Source organism: Martes martes (genome assembly GCF_963455335.1).
Source record: "Martes martes genome assembly, chromosome: 2".
In the NCBI taxonomy this organism is placed as follows: Eukaryota; Metazoa; Chordata; class Mammalia; order Carnivora; family Mustelidae; genus Martes; species Martes martes.
Genome location: NC_137889.1, coordinates 14,140,213 through 14,163,305, shown reverse-complemented (window position 1 = coordinate 14,163,305; position 23,093 = coordinate 14,140,213). Strand labels below are relative to the sequence as shown.

The following is a 23,093-nucleotide window of genomic DNA, read 5'->3' as shown; positions in this document are numbered from 1 at the left end:
AGGAATCCCAAAAGATCTGTATAAAGTGTGCTCAGATGGTCCTAAGTTCCGCTGGCCCAATCAAAACCCTTCTTTCCATACCTATCTAGGTTAGAATATTAGGTCATGCTGATCATGTGGTCTTAATTCAAATGAATCTCAAATTTATTGTAACATTAGATCGTGTAAGAAGAATAGTCAAAGAGAAAAGTGGGACCAACGCTTTAAAAAGAAGGAAAATAATATATAATGTATAAATTGTAATATCTAATATGTAATAATACAACGTGCTATATAACATGCATTTGTCTAGGACAGGGTGACCAGCACAGAGACATGCGTCTCTGAAAGATTGCCTTCTCCACGGTTCACAGCTTCTTCCTTTCTTTGAGCAAAGAATCCATTGGCTTTCTGGGACTTCAAGGTTAGAAGTTTTGTTTTGTTTTGTTTTTTTCTTTTTTACCTCCCATGGCATTGGCAGCAAGACATCTGTAGTGGAGGGTATGTGGATGGAAGTGACACAGGGAGAGTTTAGCTGACATGGAAATTGGGAGGGACCTGGGCCAGTCAGAGCAAAGATGGGTTGCTGTGAGCTGGTACTGCGCCATCCGAGAGGATCAACTAGCTTAATGGGACTGAGAAGGTTTGGTTTATCAGGCTAAGGGCTGGTGATGTAGAACTGAGAGGTGACGGGTGAAACTGTAAGGATTGAGAAGGGAGGGTGGAGAGAAACATCAGGTGACATTCCCAGTTAAGGAGACAGAGAAGGACTAATCCAGATAAGAAAAGGGTCCTATATGTGAAAGCAAACGGAGTACGATTTCAGTGAAGGCAAAATCAGACAACGGCGAGAAATGGAGATACTGTCGAGCACCACAAAGGTCAAGGACAATGTGGAGTGTTTGGAAAGCAAGTAGGAACGATGCCAACTTCTTTAGAATGCCTCACCACCAGTTTGTCTTTGGAGCCCCAACTGGGAGGGCAGTTAATGACTTCGAGAAAGCCATGCACAGCCTTCCCTTTACAATTTGTTGATGATGAGCCTCTGTTATATGCTTAGCACAGGACCTAATCTAGAAGCACTTGTCCCTGCTTTCCCAACTCAATGTAGCCTGAAAATTCTGGCTTGTTTAGGCAGAGAACAACACCCTGAGAAAGAGCATTTGCATACTGACAAAGACAGAATCTGGGAGAGGTCCTCCCTGATGTAAGTAATACAGTTTTGATGTCTGGATAGCAGAGGATGGTTTCCTACATTTTGACACAGGAAATCAAGGGTAATAAGTTGACCCTTCGTTCCCAGGGGATAAACAGCAAGCTCTATGTGTATGGCTTGATTGTTACAGAATCTGACAAATTTGTTTTTGCAGTCATAGTAGGTTCAAGTAAAATTCAGTGAGCCCTGTCTTCCTTTATTCAGACCAAACTGTCCATTGCACAGTTGGTATTTTGTGATAGTGACTGTCCATGTAATGCCTTTATAACAGGCTTGTGCTATGTACTATTCCTTAAAGAATTAAGCATTATTGGGCGCCTGGGTGGCTCAGTGGGTTAAAGCCTCTGCCTTCGGCTCAGGTCATGATCTCAGGGTCATGGGATCGAGTCCCACATCGGGCTCTCTGCTCAGTAGGGAGCCTGCTTCCTCCTCTCTCTCTCTCTCTGCCTGCCTCTCTGCCTCCTTGTGATCTCTCTGTGTCAAATAAATAAATAAATAAAATATTTTTAAAAAAAGAATTAGGCATTATTAAAATTAATTTCTCGGGGCACCTGGGTGGCTCAGTGGGTTAAAGCCTCTGCCTTCGGCTCAGGTCATGGTCTCAGGGTCCTGGGATCGAGCCCTGCATGAGGCTCTCTGCTCAGCAGGGAGCCTGCTTCCTCCTCTCCCTCTGCCTGCTTCTCTGCCTACTTGTGATCTCTGTCTGTCAAATGAATAAATAAAATCTTAAAAAAAATAATAAAATAAAATTAAATAAAATTAATTTCTCATTTCCTCTACTCAACCTGATATTTTATGTCTTGCTTTGGAACCAAAAGCGTTCTTGTGTTTTCCTTCCAAACATGTTTTCTCCCCAAACATGAACTAAATGCACCAGTTTTTAATTTTAGAGAAAAGACAGAATCTTAGTGTTCCCTTAGTGCCCTGAGAAGTAGATCCCTGCCAGATCCATCGATCAGTCAGTAATATGGACAAGTCCTGGTTCCATTCATCATCTTCATTCCAAGAAAACAGGCCTATTGAAAAGGGATGATATGGTTAAAGACCAAAGATGCTGGGCTAGGTTAACAAAAGTTTTATGACATTCATGCAAAAACATATTTATTAAGGATGTATAGTGTGTTTGCACTGTTCTAGGCACTGAAAATACAGCTGTGAGCAAGACATGGTGCCCGTTCCCAAGGAGCTTACATTTTAGTGGGAGGAGACAGTCAAATAACTATATGCTCTGAAGAAAAATTAAAGGGAAAGAGGGAGATAACACATCATTGGAACACTTTCTCCTTTCATAGGTGTTCTATCTGAAATGTCTTCATATGCAATCTCAAATTTCCACAAACTCAAGATTTGTTTGGATTATCACATTAGCAGGACTAATGATATTAAAATTCTGGTGAGAAGGCTAAGGTCCGATAATCATTCTTTTTTTATTTTTTATATTATTTTTAAAAATATTTTTATTCTTTTGGAGGCACCGCTGGGATAGATAATCATTCTTTAGTTAGGATGTCATAGAGTGTGGTCTTTCTTCTAACCTAGATGGAGCTGGGTAAGAATTTTGGTAGAGGAACACAGGGCATTCTACAACATAAAATAGGTATTTGCGAAGTGATGGAGGGAGAAAATGAAATGGAAATTTGAGAGCAGACCACTGCAGGCCAGAGGGAAGAGTAAGTGCAAAGGCCCTGTGGCTGAAGTGATAGATATGTTCAGGGCACAGCAAGGTGGCCGATCTGATATGGCTGGAATACAGGGAACTGAAGGAGAGTGCTAGGAGAAGCCAACACTCAGAGCCTGACGAAATGCAGCCTTTTAGGCCACCATAAAGATTTTGGATTTTACTCTAAGTTGGGCATCCACTGAAGGACGTTTAGCAGAGGTGAGACTGATTTGCTGAACCTCTTTCGCGGCTTTGTTGAAAATACACATATGAACATGGGTAGAAACAGGAAGATTGGTTGGGAAGTCGTTACAACAGTTCTGGCAGAAGTGATTGACGATGGTCTAGGCGAGGTAAAGATCAGCAGAGCAGCAAGCCATTTAATAGATTTTGAAGGTCACACTGACGGGATTTGCAGACAGATTTGTCTGGGAGTGTAAGAGAACCAGAGGAATCAAGGATGACTCCAAGATTTTTGGCTTGAGCAACTGCAAGACGGAACTGCCCTTTATTACAAAGAGAAAGACAAGGAAAGAACAGGTCAGTGGCCACGCCGTGGGGGCGCGGGGAGTACAAAGACCAGGGGCTAAGGTATTTCATTTGAGATGGCCATCAGACAGGCAAAGGGCAGGAGGGCGGAGGGCAGGCAAGCAGAGATGCGGGCTGGGTTGCTCCTAAAGAGTTCAAAGCCACCAGACAGGCTGAGATTCCGCGGGGAACGTTCATCGGTGTCCTTCAGAAGCCTGCGCCTGGGACACTCCAGCCTCGGAGGACAGAAAGAAGGAGCACATCCAGCAAAACAGAATGAGCTGGAACAACGTGTGAGGTCGGCGGGGACCCGCGAGCAAGTGCACTTTGTACCCTGGAGGCCGAGTGAAAAGAGACAAAACGTTTTAAGAAAGAGTGACCATTTGTGTCCAATGCTGGCATTTGGAAAGATAAGGACAGAGAACGAACAATGGAAGTGGACAACGCGAAGACAGTTTCCTTCGAATGCTGGAGACAAAGCCATTCTGAAGGGAACGGAAGGGAGGAGAGTCAGGCAGAGGCAGCCCTTTGGGGAGTTTCGCCCCACAGATGAGTAAAAATGGGGCACGAGTCGGCAGAGGACGTGGGGCTGCTACTGTCACTATTTTTTCCTTCTCGCTTTTAAGATGGGAAATGTTGCAACATTATATGCCAGTGGGAAGTCCAGTGGAAGGGGCAGGCGGGGGTCATTTGGACCAGAAGGCGTAACCATGGCAGCAAAGTCCCCATGTGCAGGTGGGTGGGCCTTCCAGAACAGAGAGCCATGCCCTGGAAGGCGATGGAAGGCGGGCAGGCCAGGAGAGCTCAGTTCTGTAGAAATAGCGGCTGGAGAACTCCGATGACCCTTGTTGTTGCCAGTGAAATAAGAAGTGAATTAATCCACTTGCGAGTGTAGAGGGCGGAAGGCACTGCACGTTTGCAGGGCAGCAAGAGCAGAACAGGCGTCCCCAGAGTGAGAAGGGAGCTACAGATTGGAGGGGGTCTGTGAGGCCGCGCTCACCACCTTCCGGCCCCCCAGGCTGCAGAAGCCAAGTGGGCTGAGCTGGGTTATGTGCCGGCAAAGTGTGATGGGCCCTGGAGTCTGAGCCAGGTAAAGGGGCAAAGCCAACCTGAGAAGATGAGGGAGTGGGAAGGTTCGGGGGGAGGATTTTGGAGGTCCTGGTGCTACAGGGGAGCTCAAGTCAGAGTAGGGAAAGGAAGAAGCCAGAATGACAGGAGGTGGTGGTCAGAGGGTAGGATGCTGAAAATCAAGAACGGCCCTTTGGTAGCAGGTGAAGATTCTGGTAATCACAAAGTCTCAGGCTAAAGCGGGATGAAGTATTTGAAGCGAGAGGGTCAAGGCCAATGGACTGAACAGATTATATCTGTCAGTGATTTCTGGTTTTGCTCTCACATCTACTAAATGTTTTTGGAAAAACTGTGTATCCTCTCAGACATAGAACCTGACCCCTAAAATGTTTCATCGTAAGCTTACATGCGTGCAAAAAATATAAATTCTGGCATATGATCTACATCAGCATTTTACTTATTATTTATTTATTTAGGAAGCTCTACGTTCATTGTGGGGCTGGAAATCAGGACCTCAAGTTCAACAGTCTCCCGCTGGACCGACTGAGCCAGCCAGATGCCCCATACCGCCATTTTAAAATAAAGCCATTATCATTACTCAAAGTCAATGGAATATAAACACTCTACATGTAAAGGCATCAACAGATGAGAGTTTAACACTGTTTTCTCCCTGAAATTATAAATCCATTCCACTTCCCCCACAAAATAGTACCCTAATGATGCACTCTTTATTCTTAAGGATTGTTTGGCTACCCTCTTCTTCGCAACAAAAATATGCCTCTAAGTTTAAAACTTTCTGAACTGTGAGTATTACAATTACTAGTGCACAATTGCTTAAAACATTATAAAATTGATAATTTATTTAAAAATAAGGAAAACTGTGTAAAGCATGACAAAGATTTGGGAGTGCGTTTTATGCACTCTGTGAAAGGTTTCCCAATATCGGTATTTCGGATGTTCCCCATGCTCAAATATTCCCCAAAGATTCCCCCAAAACTTAAAAAAATTCGAGGCGGCTAAATGGATTGCTTTCGTACCTAGCACGGCATTCAAGACTATCATGAAACAATGGGAGTAAAAAGCTGGTGCTTTTTCAATGTTTTAGAAGAATTTATGGCACCTCCGCAGTTTGGAAAAAACTTGATCTAATGTTTCACAGCATGATGGTGGTAGGGAAAGAGCTTTGCTCTTTTTTTTTTCTTTTTTCTTTTCCTTTCCTTTCCTTTCCCTCTTTCCCTTTTTTCCTCCCTCCCTCCCTTTCTTTTCTTCCTTTCCTTTTTTCTTTTCTTTTCTCTTTCTTTCTTCTCTTCTTCCTTTTTTTTTTTTCTCTTCTTTTCTTTCTTTCTTCATGTAAAATGAGCATGATTGTGAAAAGGGGGCAGGGAGATTTTCCTTTTGCCCATCACCCACCCTTGAACTCAATACTTTATTCGCTTCTGAATAAACAAACTATTCTCAAAATAGCTTTACCAAACCCTTTTCTAGAGACTGACAGGAAGCCTGTTGCTTCTCAGTGTATAGAGGCCAGCCCATCAGTTACTGCTTTATAGGAAGTTACACCCCCAGCCCCTCTTTCCTATAAGCCTCCGTATTCTTGATACCACTTGTACCCCTGTTCAAAGGCCTCAGGGACAAGGCCTTGTACCTTCTTTCTGTCCGTTAGGCAGTACCCCTCAGTCAGGTGGAGGAAGGGTTTTAAGCCTTCCTAAATGAATCTGATACAACAAATAACAATATTGTTCAAGTCAGAATTGGTTCTGGTTCCAGGAATAATGTACTTACCTTATTCTTCATGGCTATTGAGCTTTCCAAAGACCCCAACTAATAACAAGGTGAAACAAATAAAAAGATTTCCTACTCTCTCAACTCAACGGTGCTAGAAATGGTGAATTTGGAACTCTGCCAGTTATTGCCTGGAGTTGTAAGTCTTGGGCAACAGACCACCCCTTTTCTCCAGAGGCTCTGTGCCTCATACACAATTCAGATTTTGGTTCTATCTACAGAAAGTATTTCCGTACCCTTTCACAGAAATTTTTGACCATGACATTGGTTAAGAAATTCTGCCTTTTCAGTAAATGCATTTTACAGAAACAAATTATATTACTTTGAAATAACAATAAAAATCTCCAAGGACAATAGTTTACTTGATCTTTATAGTTTCTAAAGCCAAAGGGGTATCACAACAGTAAATCCTAATAAATGTCAGAGCCCACTGGGAGCACCAAATTTTCCCCAGAGGTCAGTTCTCCCATCATTGACTCAAATGGTAATAATAAAATACGGTTTGGGTTCATAACTTTATTATAACTTGCTCTTTATAGCTCCTGTTCTTCCCAGAAACGGGTACAAGATTGTTAACAGGGGTCTCTTCTGGAATTTCTCTGATCAAACATGAAGGCTATGGCTCCTTTATACCTCAGAAATCTACGCCAATTTTACCAATCAAGAAATTGAGCACAATACCTTCAAGGTTGAGCTAATAGGGCTACATAACCCAATTACATTTGACGGACAATTCTGACTTGAACAATATTGTTATTTGTTGTATCAGATTCATTTAGGAAGGCTTAAAACCCTTCCTCCACCTGACTGAGGGGTACTGCCTAACGGACAGAAAGAAGGTACAAGGCCTTGTCCCTGAGGCCTTTGAACAGGGGTACAAGTGGTATCAAGAATACGGAGGCTTATAGGAAAGAGGGACTGGGGGTGTAACTCCCTATGCAGTATCCTCACCCAAAATAGGGCAGTAGTCTCAAAAAGTTGGAAAGCCTGCCTACTTCCTCAGAGTATGAGGAGCCATTATGTCAAAATGTGGCAAGATTTCTCAGGACCTCTATCATGAATCTCTAAGAGTAGGGGTATCGCAGGCCACAAACCCCAGCTTTGGGGGGCAGAAGAGCATTCCAGGACCCACTGAACACTTTAGGAAACTCGGCGTTGGAATATAATGTCACCACCACGAGGCAGGCATGTTGGCTGGTCACCACAGGAATGTTCTAGTTCTAGGGTATGCTTTTGCGAATTACTCTTTCAGCCTACCTACATCATCCTGGAATTGTCATATTAATGTCAAAGGTCAGGATGAGGCAAGTCAGTGGAAAAATGGGAAAGGACGGCAAGGAAACAAATGACATATAGTTTCTGTCTGGGAATTATTTACCAACGATTGTGTAGTAACATTCTCTTTCATAGCATAATATTTGCGTTCTTGCTCCCTCAGGAGGATGGTTTTCAGTGGAGCATGAGGAGTAAAACAAAGATTCGCATATCTGGTAAAAAACAAAAACAAGGGGCGCCTGGGTGGCTCAGTGGGTTAAAGCCTCTGCCTTCGGCTCGGGTCATGATCCCAGGGTCCTGGGATCGAGCCCCGCAGCATCCGGCTCTCTGCTCAGCAGGGAGCCTGCTTCCTCCTCTTTCTCTCCCTGCCTCTCTGCCTACTTGTGATCTCTGTCTGTCAAATAAATAAATAAAATCTTTAAAAAAAACAGAAACATGGGGCGCCTGGGTGGCTCAGTGGGTTAAGCCTCTGCCTTCAACTCAGGTCATGATCCCACGGTCCCGGGATCGAGCCCCACATCGGGCTCTCTGCTTGGCAGGGAGCCTGCTTCCTCCTCTCTCTCTACCTGCCTCTTGGTAGGGAGCCTGCTTCCTCCTCTCTCTCTACCTGCCTCTCCTCTCTGCCTACTTGTGATCTCTGTCTATCAAATAAAAAAAAAAAATAAAATAAAAAAAATAAAAAAATAAAAATAAAAAAAACAGAAACAAAAACAAGTAAACTACCCCAGCAATTTCTCTACCTTAACCTCTCACATAAAGTAGTACCCGGAGCTACTATTTTGCACCTCACGGAGTTAACCACTGGTTATGTAAGCAGGTACTACCAACTCTGACACATAAAGTGCTTCTTTACAAAAATGCTTTACCAAGATCCTAAACTCACTCTCGTTAGCTTCAAAGGCTCAGTCTTGTTTTCAGATTCTCAAATGACATGAAAGTAATATATAAAAGTTTTAAAATCTCTCAATCCCAGATAATTAAGCATTTGATCTACATTGGAAAGAGAAACCTAATTAATTTCAGATGCATTTTAACAAAGACTTAAAGAAGAAAAAATAACTTACATCCTTCTATATTCTCCTCTTAACTAGCATGGAAAGTTTCTTTTCCACTGTGTAATCAGGAAAGTTCTAGACTGTCTGTTTTACTAAACTGCACTTCACATTCAGCCAGAATTTCTCCAAAATAACACTAAACTGATGGAGATGTAGAAAACGTTCAGTGTGATACTCAAGCATCATAAATTCAAAGCCAAAGCTACTATAAACATTTTGTAGTCAAAGCTGAGTAACTTTTCAGTCGCTATTTTGGCACAGTGTATATAATCTCTTTTCTTAATCTGTGAGAACTGATTTTTTCAACTTGATGAGAAATGTAAATTTATAACCAAAAAGCAAAATACACTGTAAATATCAGAGGGAAAAATTTCCGCCAGTTGAGGGATTTACCATGTGTCAGGAAGGGCTGGAAGTGCAGTAAAAGTCTGTCGTAAAGGCTTGGTAGTGCTAAGTACTACCTAATTCTACATTCCCGATAAGCCTAACAGCAGGTTCTTCTGTCCGTATCCAAACCCTTACTTCCCACTGAGGGCACAATCCCGTATCACAAGTCTAAACCCTGAATCTTTGGAGAGCAAACAAGCTGGTTGGCCTAACACCTATGCTTCTATGTGGAAGTTTCTAAGATTAATGTACTCTATAAACAAAGGACTCTGGTCAAAGTAATTCATTTTTGCTGTTCAAAGCAAGGATGTAACAAAACACTGCTGTCTGCACAGTCAAAATCAGGAGAGGAAATCCACATATTTAAAAAACCAAAATCGGCGTGCCTGGGTGGCTCAGTGGGTTAAGCCTCTGCCTTCAGCTCAGGTCATGATCCCAGGGTTCTGGAATTGAGTCCCGCATCGGGCTCTTTCTCTGCTAGGCAGGGAGCCTGCTTCCCTTCTTCTCTCTCTGCCTTCCTCTCTGCCTACTTATGATCTCTGTCTGTCAAATAAATGAATAAAATCTTAAAAAAATTAAAAACCAAAATCATTCATTGACGCTGGAGCACTGGATCCTCTCTTAGAATGTATCTATTTTTAAGCTAGACGCAGATTTGACCAAATGCTTTTCCAGGGCTAGGCAGGCAGTTTAAAAGCAACAAAAAACGGAACTCATTAAAAGCAGCCACATTTATTTTAAAAAGAACTAGTCTGAGGCTGGTAGAGAGGTAGCAGCCCTTCACGCTGGGGCAAAATGGGAGGACGTCCCCGTACATAAACCGGGTGCCAAGTCAAAAGATGAAGATCTCAAGTCTTTGTTTATGTCGAAAAGGATTGAAGGACGTATCCAAGAAGGCAGGACAAATTTGTATCTAATGCAATTAAAATGGGGAAGACTGCTTTAGTGCGTGTGGGTGCACAAGGCCCAAAACACACTGCATCTCCCCAAATCTCAGGCCTTCGGGGTCAGGACATGTTGGTGTTATCTAATTCATAAGGAAATTGGAATTTTTTTTTTTTTAAGTGAAGATCGCCAAATTAAGAAGCCACTAGCCAGTGAGCAACTGAGGAAGTTACCTGGAAAATTTTAAGGATTTTTTTTTCCCCAGGATGGAATGCCAGGCTCAAAAGCAACTACGGACAAGGCCGCCTGGGACAGCTCTCTCAGCTCACTGAGTAGCGTCGGAGGAGCTGCGGGTTTTTTTATCCTGAGATTAAAAATAAATGAGGCGACCAGAAACTTAGGGGAGTCAGGATAACATCAGTTACTTTAATACTGATGGAGGTAGGGCACCCAGGTGGCTCAGATGGTTAAGTGGTTAAGTGTCTGCCTTCAGCTCAGGTCAACCCAGGGTCCTGGGATCGAGCCCCACCTTGGGCTTCTTGCTAAGCGGGAGCCTGCTTTCCCCCCTCCCTCTGCCTGCTGCTTCCCCCCCTCCCCGCTTGTACTCTCTGTGTGTCAAATAAATAAATAAAATCCTTTTTTTTTTTTTTACTTTTTAAAAAAAATTTATTTAATTTATTTTTTTTAAATTTATTTGACAGAGAGTGATCACAAGTAGGTAGAGAGGCAGGCAGAGAGAGGAGGAAGCAGGCTCCCTACTGAGCAGAGAGCCCGATGTGGGGCTTGATCCCAGCACCCTGAGATCATGACCTGAGCCGAAGGCAGAGGCTTAACCCACTGAGCCACCCAGGCGCCCCAATAAATAAAATCTTAAAAAAAAAAAATACTGATGTGGGTAATGCTGGTCAGTATCTTGGTGTTGGCAGCGGCGGGGGTGGGGGTGTTTACAGAAACCTTTATAACTAGGCAGAGTCTCTCTGTATGCACGTAGGTACACAGATGCCTTCAAGACCTGTTCGTATTTCTGTTTTATACTGATAGTCGAGAAACTGCAGTAGTTAACCTTCTGTTGCTTAAAGTGTTTCCCGGAGAAGGGTGGTAAGGGAGTGCTCAAAATTCTCTTTAAATCCTTTTGATTCCATCACACAGAAAGACTTGACTTGGTGCTTATGTCTTTTTACCCTGACCTAATAGTAATTATTAGTAATTACTAATAGTAATTACCTAATATTAATCACACTTCTTAAAAAGGGGGAACAGTTTTGAGGCTGTTTTCACAGCAATCCTACACAGCTAGAATTTAATAAACACTGCTGTTTTCATTTTATTTTAAAGTAAATCCCGTCAAATTGATTATCAATTTTCCACTCACCAAAGGGATATGCTTTCTTTGCAAAATAAATTGACCTCAAAAAGTGAGTTGTTTTAAAGAGAAGTTTTGAGTAAGTAACACTTTCAAATATAAAATTAGAATGGGGTGTGGACATGGCGAAAATCCATCAAGATCACTCTAGTGTCTGAAGTTTAGAAAACCCTGTTTGGAAGTCCCGTTACCACGTATATGAACTAAACACCGTTATCTCATAAACTCAACAATTAGTAGGTTTGTGATCCGGAGAACTCTTTCCTAAGAATGCTAAGGGATGTGAATAATAATAACCACGTTTTTGGCATAACCGGATCTTAAATCACTCGTTTTACAGCTGAACAAACTGCAGACCAGGGAGGAGGACACGCCAGCCAGCCGAGACCCCAGAGAAATCCGGGTCTCTGGAATCCTCAGACAGGGTACTGTACTGCCTTCACATATAGGATATGATAAAGGAGCTCTGGTCTCTGTAATTGATGTATATATAGTTTAGGCAACACAGTAAGGGTAATTTCAAGATAACTTACACTTTACTTAAAATAGATTTTCAATGACATCAGACTATAAGCACTTGATTCGGGAAGGGCTGAAGGATGATTTTGGCTTACTTCTCCCCCCACTGTTCCTTGAAGACAGGCTCTTCTCCATTTCGGGTGGAAGGGAATGAGGACAGATCCCTCCAAGGAAGCCACCCACTGGGCATATAAAAAGGACAGGGGAGCTGTTTTATCCAGCTCCCTGTAGGGATATTTTGAAATTCTGTTATTTGGTCTCTTTGCTTGCATCCAGGCAACAAGTTATGACCAAAGACTCCAGCCGACCCACAGTTCTGACTGGACTTCCTGGTCCACTCTCCCACCGTCCTCAGGGATAGTTCCAATACCCTTTCCCTCTTCCCCATCTCAGGCCTTCATGGGGAAAGTGGCAGCTGTTAAAAGAAAATCTCATTTTGCCCAATGCCAAATCTAGGGAGCTACCTGCATTCACACATGTTCACTTCCAGAACCCAAGCTCCCAGCTTACAAAGATTCGGGTCTTGTCTTGATCCCTGTTTTATTCCCGAAGACCTAAAACAGTGCCTTGTAAGTAACAGGTGTACAATAAATATTTCCATAAATGAGTTAAAACAGCATCTTCCTTCTTGACACAGGAACCGGGACTGTCCCTGTGCCTATGTGAGATGAAGCCTTCACGAGTGCAAGTTCTCACTCCTCCCCACCTGCCTAGTCAGGTTTCACGTGTGCAGTAAGCCACTTCTCTTGACAGCATGTGCCTGTCCCCTTCTAATGGAATATTCCAATCTGTGTATGACCATGCTGCATGGTCTCCTTGAGTTAAAATCCTCCCTTAGCTCACCCACACTCAGCTCTGTCCACACTCCCCTTTACATCAAAACCTGAGTTGTCTGCAACTGCTGATTCTGCTTCTGCCCCCTTCTGCTCACAACCCACTCCAAGCCGTTCTTCATCCCCAAACTCCGAGCCTGTTAACTCCAAAAACCCACCAACCTAGTGGCTAACTCAGCCCTCATCGTATTTGATCAACACTTGAATGGCCATTCCCTTCTGGAAACATGTCACTTCTGTTGTGGTGTGCCACGTTTTTCTGCTTTATCGGAGAGATCTGGAAGTCTCCTTTGCTGGCTCCCCCTTCCAAATAAATGCTGGAGGGCCCCAGGGCCCACCCCACCCTCTTCTGGATCGACAGGGTTGCGCCTCAGACCGTGAGTCCCTGGGCCAGCAGCATCAGCCTGGCTAAAGAGTGTGTTAGGACTATAGCATCTCGGGTCCCACACCAGACCTACTGAATCTGAATCTGCATCTTAGCAAAAACAGGTGCCTCTTAGGCACATTAAAATTTGAGAGGCACTTATCTGTTTACAAGTGATTTCAGTCACATGGCTTTAAACTTTAATTCATTGGCTAATTCCCAAAAGTCCGGCTCCTGGTCCCTTCCTCAATCCCATGCTGCATCCCATGAGAAATCAGGTATCTCAAACCCAAATGCAATCAGAAATCTTGAATTGTCCCCCCCAGCCTAAAAACCTAAGGTCACCCTTATCATCTCTCTGCTTTCGAATCACTGGGCCAAAATCCTCCCGCTGGCAAGATCTTGAAGACATAAGCAGAGTCCTAACCGCCGGCCACCACCTCCACTGCTTCTGCCCTGGTCTAAGCTACCAATATCTCTGGGGCAAAGACTTCGAAGAGAGTCTCCTGATACGTCCTATTTTCACCAAGACTCTCTGTGACACATTTTGCATGCAGCATGATCATAGTGATCTTCAAAGAAGTCTTCAATATAAACTCAAATATAAACTCTTCTGTATAAACCCTTCCCAAACTTTCTACCATGGATTTCAAGAGTCAACATTTTCTAGTGCCTTCCAGTGTCAAGTTCTCTGTCAAACCAACAAGCTTGTTTTACTCCTCCTTTCCCTTACATCTTTGCTTTCCTCACTTCCTTATTTCCTTCTGGTGCAGCTCAAAGATCACCTCCTTCAAGACTTTCTTTAATCACCATAATTAAGACTCACCTCCCTTCCCATCCATTTTGTTACTCTGCTTTACTCCCCTCTAATAGTTACCTAATGTTACCTACTCTGACTCCCCATAAAACGTCTGGTGCGTGAGCAAGGACTTTTTCTTTTGAAACCACCACTGGTTAGAAGAGTGCCCAGCACACAAGGAGCACTCAAGTGTTGAGTCTTCAAGTGTTGGCAGACCGTTGGGGACAAGGGACAACTTCTTGTGCATGTTGTTCTAGGTGCTAGAAAGTAGTATAAACCTGGATGTAGAGAAGCCACCTACAGTTTTCAAGAGGCTCAAATTTTCCTAATATGGCAGTTCTAAAAAACGTTTCTGTAGATTAGAATCACCTGGGGATTTAAAAAAAAATTCTAATGTTTCGGCCACATTCCAAACGAATTAGATCACAATTGCTGGGTGTGGGACCTAAGTGTCTGCATTTCTTGAGGCTTTTGAGGTAATTCTAATAGGAGACAAGTTTAGGAGCCACTGGTTTATAGCATGAGTTGGTAATCATGGTATGAGACAGTATATGAAATCTAGAAAACTTAAAAAAGAAATCCTGGGGGCGCCTGGGTGGCTCAGTGGGTTAAGCCTCTGCCTTTGGCTCAGGTCATGATCTCAGGATCCTGGGACAGAGACAGAGAACCCCATAATGGGGGGGGGGGGTGTGTGTCTCTGCTCAGCAGGGAACCTGCTTCCTCCTCTCTCTCTGCCTGCCTCTCTGCTCCTTGTGATCTCTTTCTGTCAAATAAATTAAAAAAATCTTAAAAGAAAAAAAGAAAAGAAATCCTAGTCAAAATCTTATGTAAACTTAAGACTTCTATTTCCCATGTGGTATAGAAAACAAACAAAAAAACTCATAAAAATAAAACTGTCTCAAACATTAGGTCTTAAAGAGAGCACATTTTCCAAGGTTTTTCGTATCTGTTTTCCTATCAAGCCTAAACCAAATTCGGGTACTTCCGTTACGAAGTTTTTTGTTTGTTTTGTTTTTTCCTCATATGCTGAGGGAAATTTGATGTATAAAGAAGTGTTGACTTCTACATAGTCACATGTGAAAGCGTTCAGAGACTGTGAACATATGGATATTTTTAATGGTGTCAGGTAAATAGCTCTATCCTGGTGAGGAGGATGTAATCACTAAGACAAAAAGCTGTATTCTCAAGAGAGAAAACAATTTTTTTCACAACTCAACTATGTTACAATAAAATAAATTCTTCATCATGCTGTCTGATATTTCTCGCTCAAGAAGCAACATAACCAACGACGGGTTCCAGTCATCAAGCAAAACATCCTTAGGACAGAAGTTAATCAAATATTGTACATGTGCCTGTCTCAAAGGTCACCTTTAAACTGTCTTCCTGCCTCAGAATGAAGAACAAAATTAACAAGAGAGAAAAACAAGTCATTTGATTATTAAAATCCCACTGTAGTGCAAATACTATAGATCTCGAAAGAACCCTAGAGATACTTAGGCCAACCTCAAGTTACAGATGAATAATCTGACCCCCAAAGGTGAAATAACGTGCCTAAAAGTCACACAGGAGAGCTAGAAGAGAAAAAAATTTTTTTTTTTTTTCCAAACAAGCAGACAGAATTTTTCACATGTTAATCAAAAAGAATCAAGATCATCAGATTAGGGAGAAATGAGGAATAAAAAGTATGTTACACATGGATTTAAAGGACTAGTTAATCTGATGCCCCCTCCCCAAACCAAAAAAATTCTCCGAATAGATGTTCATATATCCATCGATATGCTTACCCTTAAAATAGCAGAATCTTGGAAAATTCAATTTACAAATACATTATTCATTGCATTGTTATAATGAAATTAGTTCATTAAACATGAAAACATCAAACAGCACCAATACCAGAAAGTTAAAGTGAATACACTATTACTTAAAATAATATATAATCACTGATTGGGACAGAAATCAACTATAGCCACTAGAAAACCATCTGAACTCCTGTTTGACATAAAGGCAGTATTTAAAGACTCGTGTATGCCCTTTTGCCCACTGATAGGCCTGTGGCCGGGCATCACAGCAGCGGGTCATTGGAAAATGTTGTTAAGTAAGATGCCTTTTTTGAATTGCTCAGCCTTGAACCATGATACTACATAACCCCAAATTTTCCACTAGAAGCCAATGGCACCATTCTTGAGATCCTAACTACGCTTACCTGTCCCAATTAGAACAAAACAAAACTCCCTTATTAAGCACTAGATGAAATGGTACCTAGGAGGCAGCAGCAAGGCATTTACAAATGGGCTACTGACAGTGTATCAAAATGCTACTAAGGAAAATACAGCAGCAAATACTCTAGTAAGAGCACAGTATTCCACATGGAATCCCAAATTACTCTTATCTCTAGCTCCTTGGACTCCTGGAAGACTAGAGATGAACACGTGTGTGTATAAATGGGGCTAGGGAGAAAGAAGCTCTACATGTAGTGTTCGTATTTTAAATTACCCAAGATAATCTGAAGGCTTACAGAGAACTCCAACTGTACCTAAATTTTTTAAAGCCCAGAGAACTAGAATGCTCGCAAAACTTTGGTGTTTACCCAAAAAACAGCACTGTGGTTTTAAACGAAAGTGAAAACAGGCCTGGTTTGTGAAGCTTTTATAACGTCCACACCACGCTCTCCCTATTCCCTGCTTCTTTCATCAGGTGATCTAAAGCCTACCTGGTTTAAAATATTTGGTAATTCAGTGCAGAAAATTAAGGTCACAGACAAAGTACAACAACTTTTAATACACCATTAATACTAATGATTAAAAATTATTGCATAGTCTTATGCATTTACCCTAAAACATTTTCCGAAAGTAAATTCTGAAAGAATTATATAAAAGACAAATAACCTTTTAAAACGTGGATGGCATTTACTACCTCGATCTTCTATCCTTTTTTGCCTTGTCAGTACTTCTGTCCATTGTTTTCTCATTATCTCCCCTGCACTTTGGGCAATACCACTTCCCCTTTGGTTTATAGGTAAGCGACACACACGAAAAGTGAAACCATTCAATTGGACACTGTTCATTGTCACATCCGATCATTTCCCCGTAAGACACTTGGTTACATAAACAGTATGTAGGTTCATTGGGATCTATTGCAAACTCAACAGGCGATGCTTCCCTTTCCTGCTTGGCCTTGGAGCGTTTCTTTTTCTTGGCTGACTTGGATTTCTTTTCTTTAGGTGGCTGATCATCACAGTCTTCAATCCCATTCGTCATGTGACATAAATCACGGCTTTCACTGGTTCGCTGTCTGCGGGGTCTTCTTGAAGATCTTTCCGGTTGGCTGGAATCCATCTTTGCCTTATCCGAGGCCCGTTCACCTTCAGCAGGATCTTGAAAACACTGTGAATGCAACTCCATTTGCCTGGCCCGGTTTTCCACCAATTCGAGCATCTGTGTGACAATCTGAATTTTTTCATCTCCCAATTCTTGACTATTGATTAATGCTCTCTGGAGATGCTGCTGTAGGCGTTTTTTCTGGTTTGAATCATCTTCTTTCTTATATTTTTCATAGACATCATCAATTTCCTTTAATGTTTCTAAAAACGTAAGAGAAAAATCAGAACATTTGTGCATTAGCACATATATTTTTTAAGCTAGTTATCTTTCACAGAACCGGTAAAGCTGAATGAACTCAAATCATAAAATCACACTCCTCTTGGTATACATACGTTGAAAAACATTATTTCCCATAGAAAGATCATATGTCATCCAATATGAAAGTTTATTTAGAAATAAGAATGCAAAGCTTTCTTTTTTAAAATTTTTAATTTTTTTTACAAAGCTCTCTAATACTTCTGAGTCTGTATTAAAAAGGATAAGAGGTGTGGCTGGCTCAGGTGGTAGAACATATTACTCTTGATCGCAGGATCATGAATTCAAGCCCACACTAGGCATTGAGCTTACTTAAAAAAAAAAAAAAAAAATTGGGGGGGGGGTGTCTGCATGGCTTAGTTGGTGGAGCATCTGCCTTGGGCTCCAGTCATGATCCCAGGGTCCTGGGATTGAGCCCCACACATCGGGATCCTCGCTAGTGTGGGTCGGAGAGGAGCCTACTTCTCTATTTCTCTCTGCCTGCAGCTCCCCCTGCTTGTGCTCTCTCTCTCTGTCAAGTACACAAACAAAATCTTTAAAAAATTTTTTTAAAAAGGGTAAGAAGAGATGTGTATACTAATTAGTACTCAAAATATTTTACATGGGCAAGAACACTGTATGCCACTTTATAGTCTACCTCGCAAAGTCACTTATACTTCATTTGAACTTCAGAACAGCACTGTGAGAAAATTTACATGCCAGACTTCAACGGTAAAACTTAGAGAGGTTCTAAAAGTAGGCTACAGATGCCTATCCAACTGTGTTTACAGGACTTACAGTTCAATCGATGACTTGCTACATGACTCCAGAGAGACTACTGCACCTTGACTTTCATATCATGCCCCTGGACTCTTGAACAACAGACACAAGTAACTCTTCCCACCACATTAGTCTTACTAGCTCGTTTATTTTATCATATGGGAGATTCTGAAAACCAAACTATTTCCAGGGTAGGTTTAGGTTCAGATTCTGGCATCAACTGACGAAGCTACTAACAAAATTACGGTAAGGTCAGCACTGGGTCACTCTGCTTTTGCAGAGAACTCAGCAGTTGGTTTTAAGCTTTCTGAACTGCTGATTTGGGTATTGTATAGCATGTGGGACACATTTAAATCAATTAAAAATGTCTGAGTCACTAGACAGTATACAATAATCTGAAAATATAGTTCCAGATGTCACCAAAAATTAACGTAAGATCAGTTTTTTATTCAAGTCTGTTCTATTTCTTGTCATTATGAGATATAAAGCTATCTAACAGAATTGTCTTACTAAAGGTGGAAAAGCAAAAATTAACTCCAACTTATCGCACCGCATGGCATATCACTGTTTTATGTTCTAATAGTACTACCAGCACGTGGCACACCATCGTTCTACCTTCCAATATTATTACTCTAACGATAACAGAAGAAATGTTAGACAAGTAAAATGCATACACTAGGGCTGTCTCCAAGAACGGTTAACACAAAGCAGGTCTTCAACACAAGTCTTATGAATTAATTCCTCCCTAGAAATTATAAGTACTCACATGTGATGGACAACTGCTTAACCTGGGATACGGGACAAAGTGACAACACATTTGAGCGTACACATACCTGCACAGCATATTTAATTTAATTTTTTATTTTTTAAAGATTTTATTTATTTACTTATTTGACAGAGATCACAAGTAGGCAGAGAGGCAGGCAGAGAGAGAGGGTTGGGGGAAGCAGGCTCCTCGCTGAGCAGAGAGCCCGATGCGGGTCTCGATCCCAGGACCCTGAGATCATGACCTGAGCTGAAGGCAGAGGCTTAACCCACTGAGCCACCCAGGCACCCTGCACAGCATATTTTAAAACAAAGTTCATATCTAGTCCATTTGCCAGCTAGGCATGTAAGTGGTTTTCTTAAGAACATAATTTTTCCCCAGGAAAAATAATTTTATATTTTCCCCTCAGCCACAAAACTTGAGAATTAAAATATAAAGGTAAACCTCATTTTAAATATTCTGTACCTATCAGGAGTTAGATGCTAGTATATCATACAGGCACACTGATATTGTATATGAAAAGAATTCATATTTCTAAGACTCCTTAATTACAAAGTGAAAGAAAAAAGGAAACTAACACTTACTAAGCACTTTTATTCGATAAAGATTTTCTCATTTAATCCCCAAGGCAACCCCATGAGGAAGCCAGCACTTCTAAACATGAAGATAATGAAGTTCAAGAGGTAACAACCCCAGACTCTGAACTCTGCGAGATAGGTATGTCTGGCTCTGCTGTTGAAGCACTTTCTACCAAACTACATGGAAGGCACTTGAAAATAAGTATTAATTTTTAGTTCAATGGTTATTTACCCAAGAAATTATGAACAAGAATATTAGAACAAAAACTGAGGTTCTCTAATAACCATATCCCATAGTAAATACTTCTTTCAATTGTGAAACTATTGTCTTCATTTCTCTAGTTTTAAAAGTTTTTAAGGTTACTTTTAGCGATTCTTCAGTAATTTCTGAAAGTGTCTCAAATAGGCAGGAGAGAAACTGTTTTGATTTCCCGTATAACTTGGATCACTAAATACTGCAGTAAGTATTAAATCCAAAAACAAAATACTTAAGAACTAGCAAAGAAATAAAAAGCATATGAAATCTGAACCCAAAACACACGAGTATATAAAGCTAAACTGTCCATGTGGAGCTTAGTAAGCATGGGCAGACTGAAAACTAGATCCTTCTTTTATATTAATCTTGAAAGTGACCAAGCTTAATGGTGCTGAAAATGTTTATAATCTCTCAATCTTTTAAAGCTTAATATTGTTTCTCCTGTTACTAGAGTTACTGAGGACAATTCTAGATGGTAAAAAAGGCAGATTTCCCTGTAACCGATTTTCTCTCCAAATTCAAATGAAAATAGTTTAACTACTATAAAAGCAAATACGTGTTTTTCACGAAATGTAAAACCATGCAAGCTTTACAAACTTTGGAGTTACTATTTGGAAAACTAAAATGTTCAATATACAGCACATATGTATCATTTTTAGGCTACAATTCATGTATGTGTTCCAGGTCTGTAGAAAATACCTTTGGAGAGATTTTGTTAAATAAGTTTTTATAAAAAGTTAATAGTTAAAAAAAAAAAAAAAGATGTGCACATGAAGTAGCCAGGCTACTTCCCCACCTCATCAAACATGTCATTTAAACTCTTGTAAATTTTAACTTGTCTGTAAAATGTGTTTTTACTTCATAGAATTATTGTGAGATAATGTTCTGGACCTGGCACACAGCGATGACACACAGTAAGTAATCACTATTTAATTCTCTTTCCCTCTAACAGAGATCAGTCCTATCAACAACCCTACCATATGGGTTCGGAAGGCAGAAATAAATTACAGATTCGAAAACACAGACACTTAAATATTCTAACATGCTACAGGCCAGAAGATATCACCCCAGAAGCGGGTTCCTTTGAGACCAAATCATAAGATGAGTGACGGGTCTAGAAAAACAGAGAATAGGATCCAAAAAGTTATCTTTTTGAAGTCCGTACGGCTGTTTCCACATTATGTCCAAGGTCTATGCCTTGATCAGGCTTATTAAACGCAAAACCGTTAACACTTAAATTTCTCCCTCCCAGTAGCACCAGAAAGGTCCACCAATAGTGGATGATAAATGAAACCCTCTGTAGGAAACCCTGATTCCCTTAGTTTTCTTGGGGCTGACCACAAAGGGTGGTTTTTGCCTCATCACTCAAACTTGGCGAAGGAGGGACCCATGGGTTAAAGGACGCCAGGCGGTTGCCCAGTCAACCACCCACTTCCACCTGGAGCCCGGAAGTGACGCAAGGCCCGGAACCTACGCGGTGCTAGGGTCAGTGGTGGTCTTAGTAGCTGAGCGTTTCTTCGTCCTGATTGAATGGTGGAGAAAGGGTCGAAAAACATGTCCCAAACCGCAACACTGACTCTGCTAGGCACGAACTAACGTTCCGCAAGGCTCCGACCCCTTACCCGCGGCCAGCTCCGCCCAAGCCTTCCGGCAACCAGCCATTTCCGAGGCGGGCGGGAGCGCGCCCGTCCGCGCCCCTCCCACGTTCTACGTCATTCCCCAGGCCCCGCCCCCGGGGAAAGGAGGCCCTCCCCGCCACACACACACCCCTCTTCCTTTCCCCGCGGGGACCCCTCCCCTTTTAACCATTTGGCTGATGGCGCTGGGGAAAGGCTGCGGCCCGGAACTTTCCCTGGGGCGGGAGAAGGGAACGTACTCTGTTCCCGAGCCGGGAGCCGGAGAGCCGAGGGAGGGACCTCCCCGAGTCCGCCTTCGCGGCCCTCTCCTGCCCCCACCCCCCCGCACGTTCCAATGCATCTCCTCTCGGGGTGCGGGCCGGAGGGGGGAGTGGGGGGAAAGCCGGGCCCCGGAGACCAGCGGGAGCCCGGCTGCGGCCGGCCGCTCACTCCCTACAGCCTCCCGCCCGCTGCACGCTGCCTCGCCGGGGCAGAAGGGTCTGCGGCACGGAGCAGGCAAGCGCCGGAACAAACGCTGCTTAAAATGGCTGATTCCTCTCCACACCAGCTGCAGCCGCTGGGTCTGCAGCGGGGGCTGACGAGCGGCCCCCACCCCCACCCGTGATACCCCACAGAAGTCCTCGCCGACCGCAGCGGGGGAAGGGAGGGCCGCGAACCCGGTCTCCGGTCCCTCTCCTCCGTCCCACACACTAGACCCCCTCCGTGCACTCGGGGAGCCTGTCACCGGAGAAATGTAAAGTGGCACTTCCCCGGGCAAGCTCCGAGCGACAGTGCGCGGAGGCCAGCGAATCCGACTGAGGGGAGGACCCGCACGGGCAGCCCCGCGGCCCCCTACCTTGATATTTGTTGTCCAGCTCTCGAAGCACAGACACGTTCCTCTGCATGTCGTGGGGCAGCGACTCCACACATTCGAGGTAGTCCTGCACGTAGCAGGTGAGGAGCCGGCTCCGCTCCCCGGTCAGGAGCGCGGCCGACGAGTATAGTTGCTGCTGCTGCTGCCCTAACATCCTGCCGCCGCTGCTGCTCCTCGCCGCCGCCGCCGCCGCCGCCTCCGCATCCAGCAGCCACACATGCAACAGCCACGGCCGCCGCGGCTCCTCCGCTCGGCAGCCCGGCGCCGCGGGGACACCGGCAGCCGCTCAAGAGGGCACAGCCGAGTCCCCCGATCTCCACTCCCCCCAAAAGAAGCCCTCACTCCCCGCCCCCGCGGTAACAAGCCCAGGGGCGGGGCGAGATCAAGGCTCCCTCCTTTTTCCCCTCCCTCCCCAAGACTAGAGCAGCGGGGATCCCCCGGCGGACCTGGCGCCGGGGTCCCGGGCGTTGACACTTCCTGTCCCCCTCGGAGTCCCCAGATGCTACCAATGCCGTCACGTAGCACGGATCCCCATGACAAGCCCCTCGCTGCCCTCTTTCCTCCCAATCACCCTCCGTGCCTGTCGGAGAGTCTCTCACTGGACTGCCCCCGCCCCTCCGCCTGCGGCCGCCTCTGCGCCTGCGCAGGACTTACTCCTAATAAGGCCGGGGGCCCGCCCCTACCGCCCTACCGAAGGGTTCGCATTCTCCCGCCTTCCCTCCGCCACCCGGGCGATTGGTCTGTCAACTCTCGGCCCGGGGGGAGGGTGCGGAGGACGGCCAAACGGCAGGCTGCGCCCCGCCCCCTCTTAAAGGGGAAGCACTGTCACGCCCGCCTCTTTGCTCAATGTCTGAATGGGACTTGAGAGGGAAGGTGGCTGGCTCCTTCCTTCCGTC

At 43.6% G+C, this 23,093-nt stretch overlaps 1 protein-coding gene across 3 annotated transcripts; it reads right to left on the bottom strand.

Annotated features, from left to right (window-relative positions):
- Positions 1-15,285: 15,285 nt before the first annotated feature.
- On the bottom strand, positions 15,286-22,831 carry ING2 (inhibitor of growth family member 2). Of its 3 annotated transcripts, none has more exons than XM_080796185.1 (2): positions 22,180-22,831; positions 15,286-17,293 (listed from the first exon to the last, which is right to left on the bottom strand). In XM_080796185.1, exons 1-2 carry the CDS (start codon positions 22,349-22,351, stop codon positions 16,623-16,625), a joined length of 843 nt encoding a protein of 280 aa, XP_080652311.1. In that variant the 5' UTR covers positions 22,352-22,831; the 3' UTR covers positions 15,286-16,622. The 3 variants fall into 3 exon arrangements, with proteins under 3 accessions (XP_080652311.1, XP_080652312.1, XP_080652313.1); XM_080796186.1 differs by lacking the exon at positions 22,180-22,831 and adding an exon at positions 21,182-21,418; XM_080796187.1 differs by lacking the exon at positions 22,180-22,831 and adding an exon at positions 21,330-21,399.
- Positions 22,832-23,093: the final 262 nt, after the last annotated feature.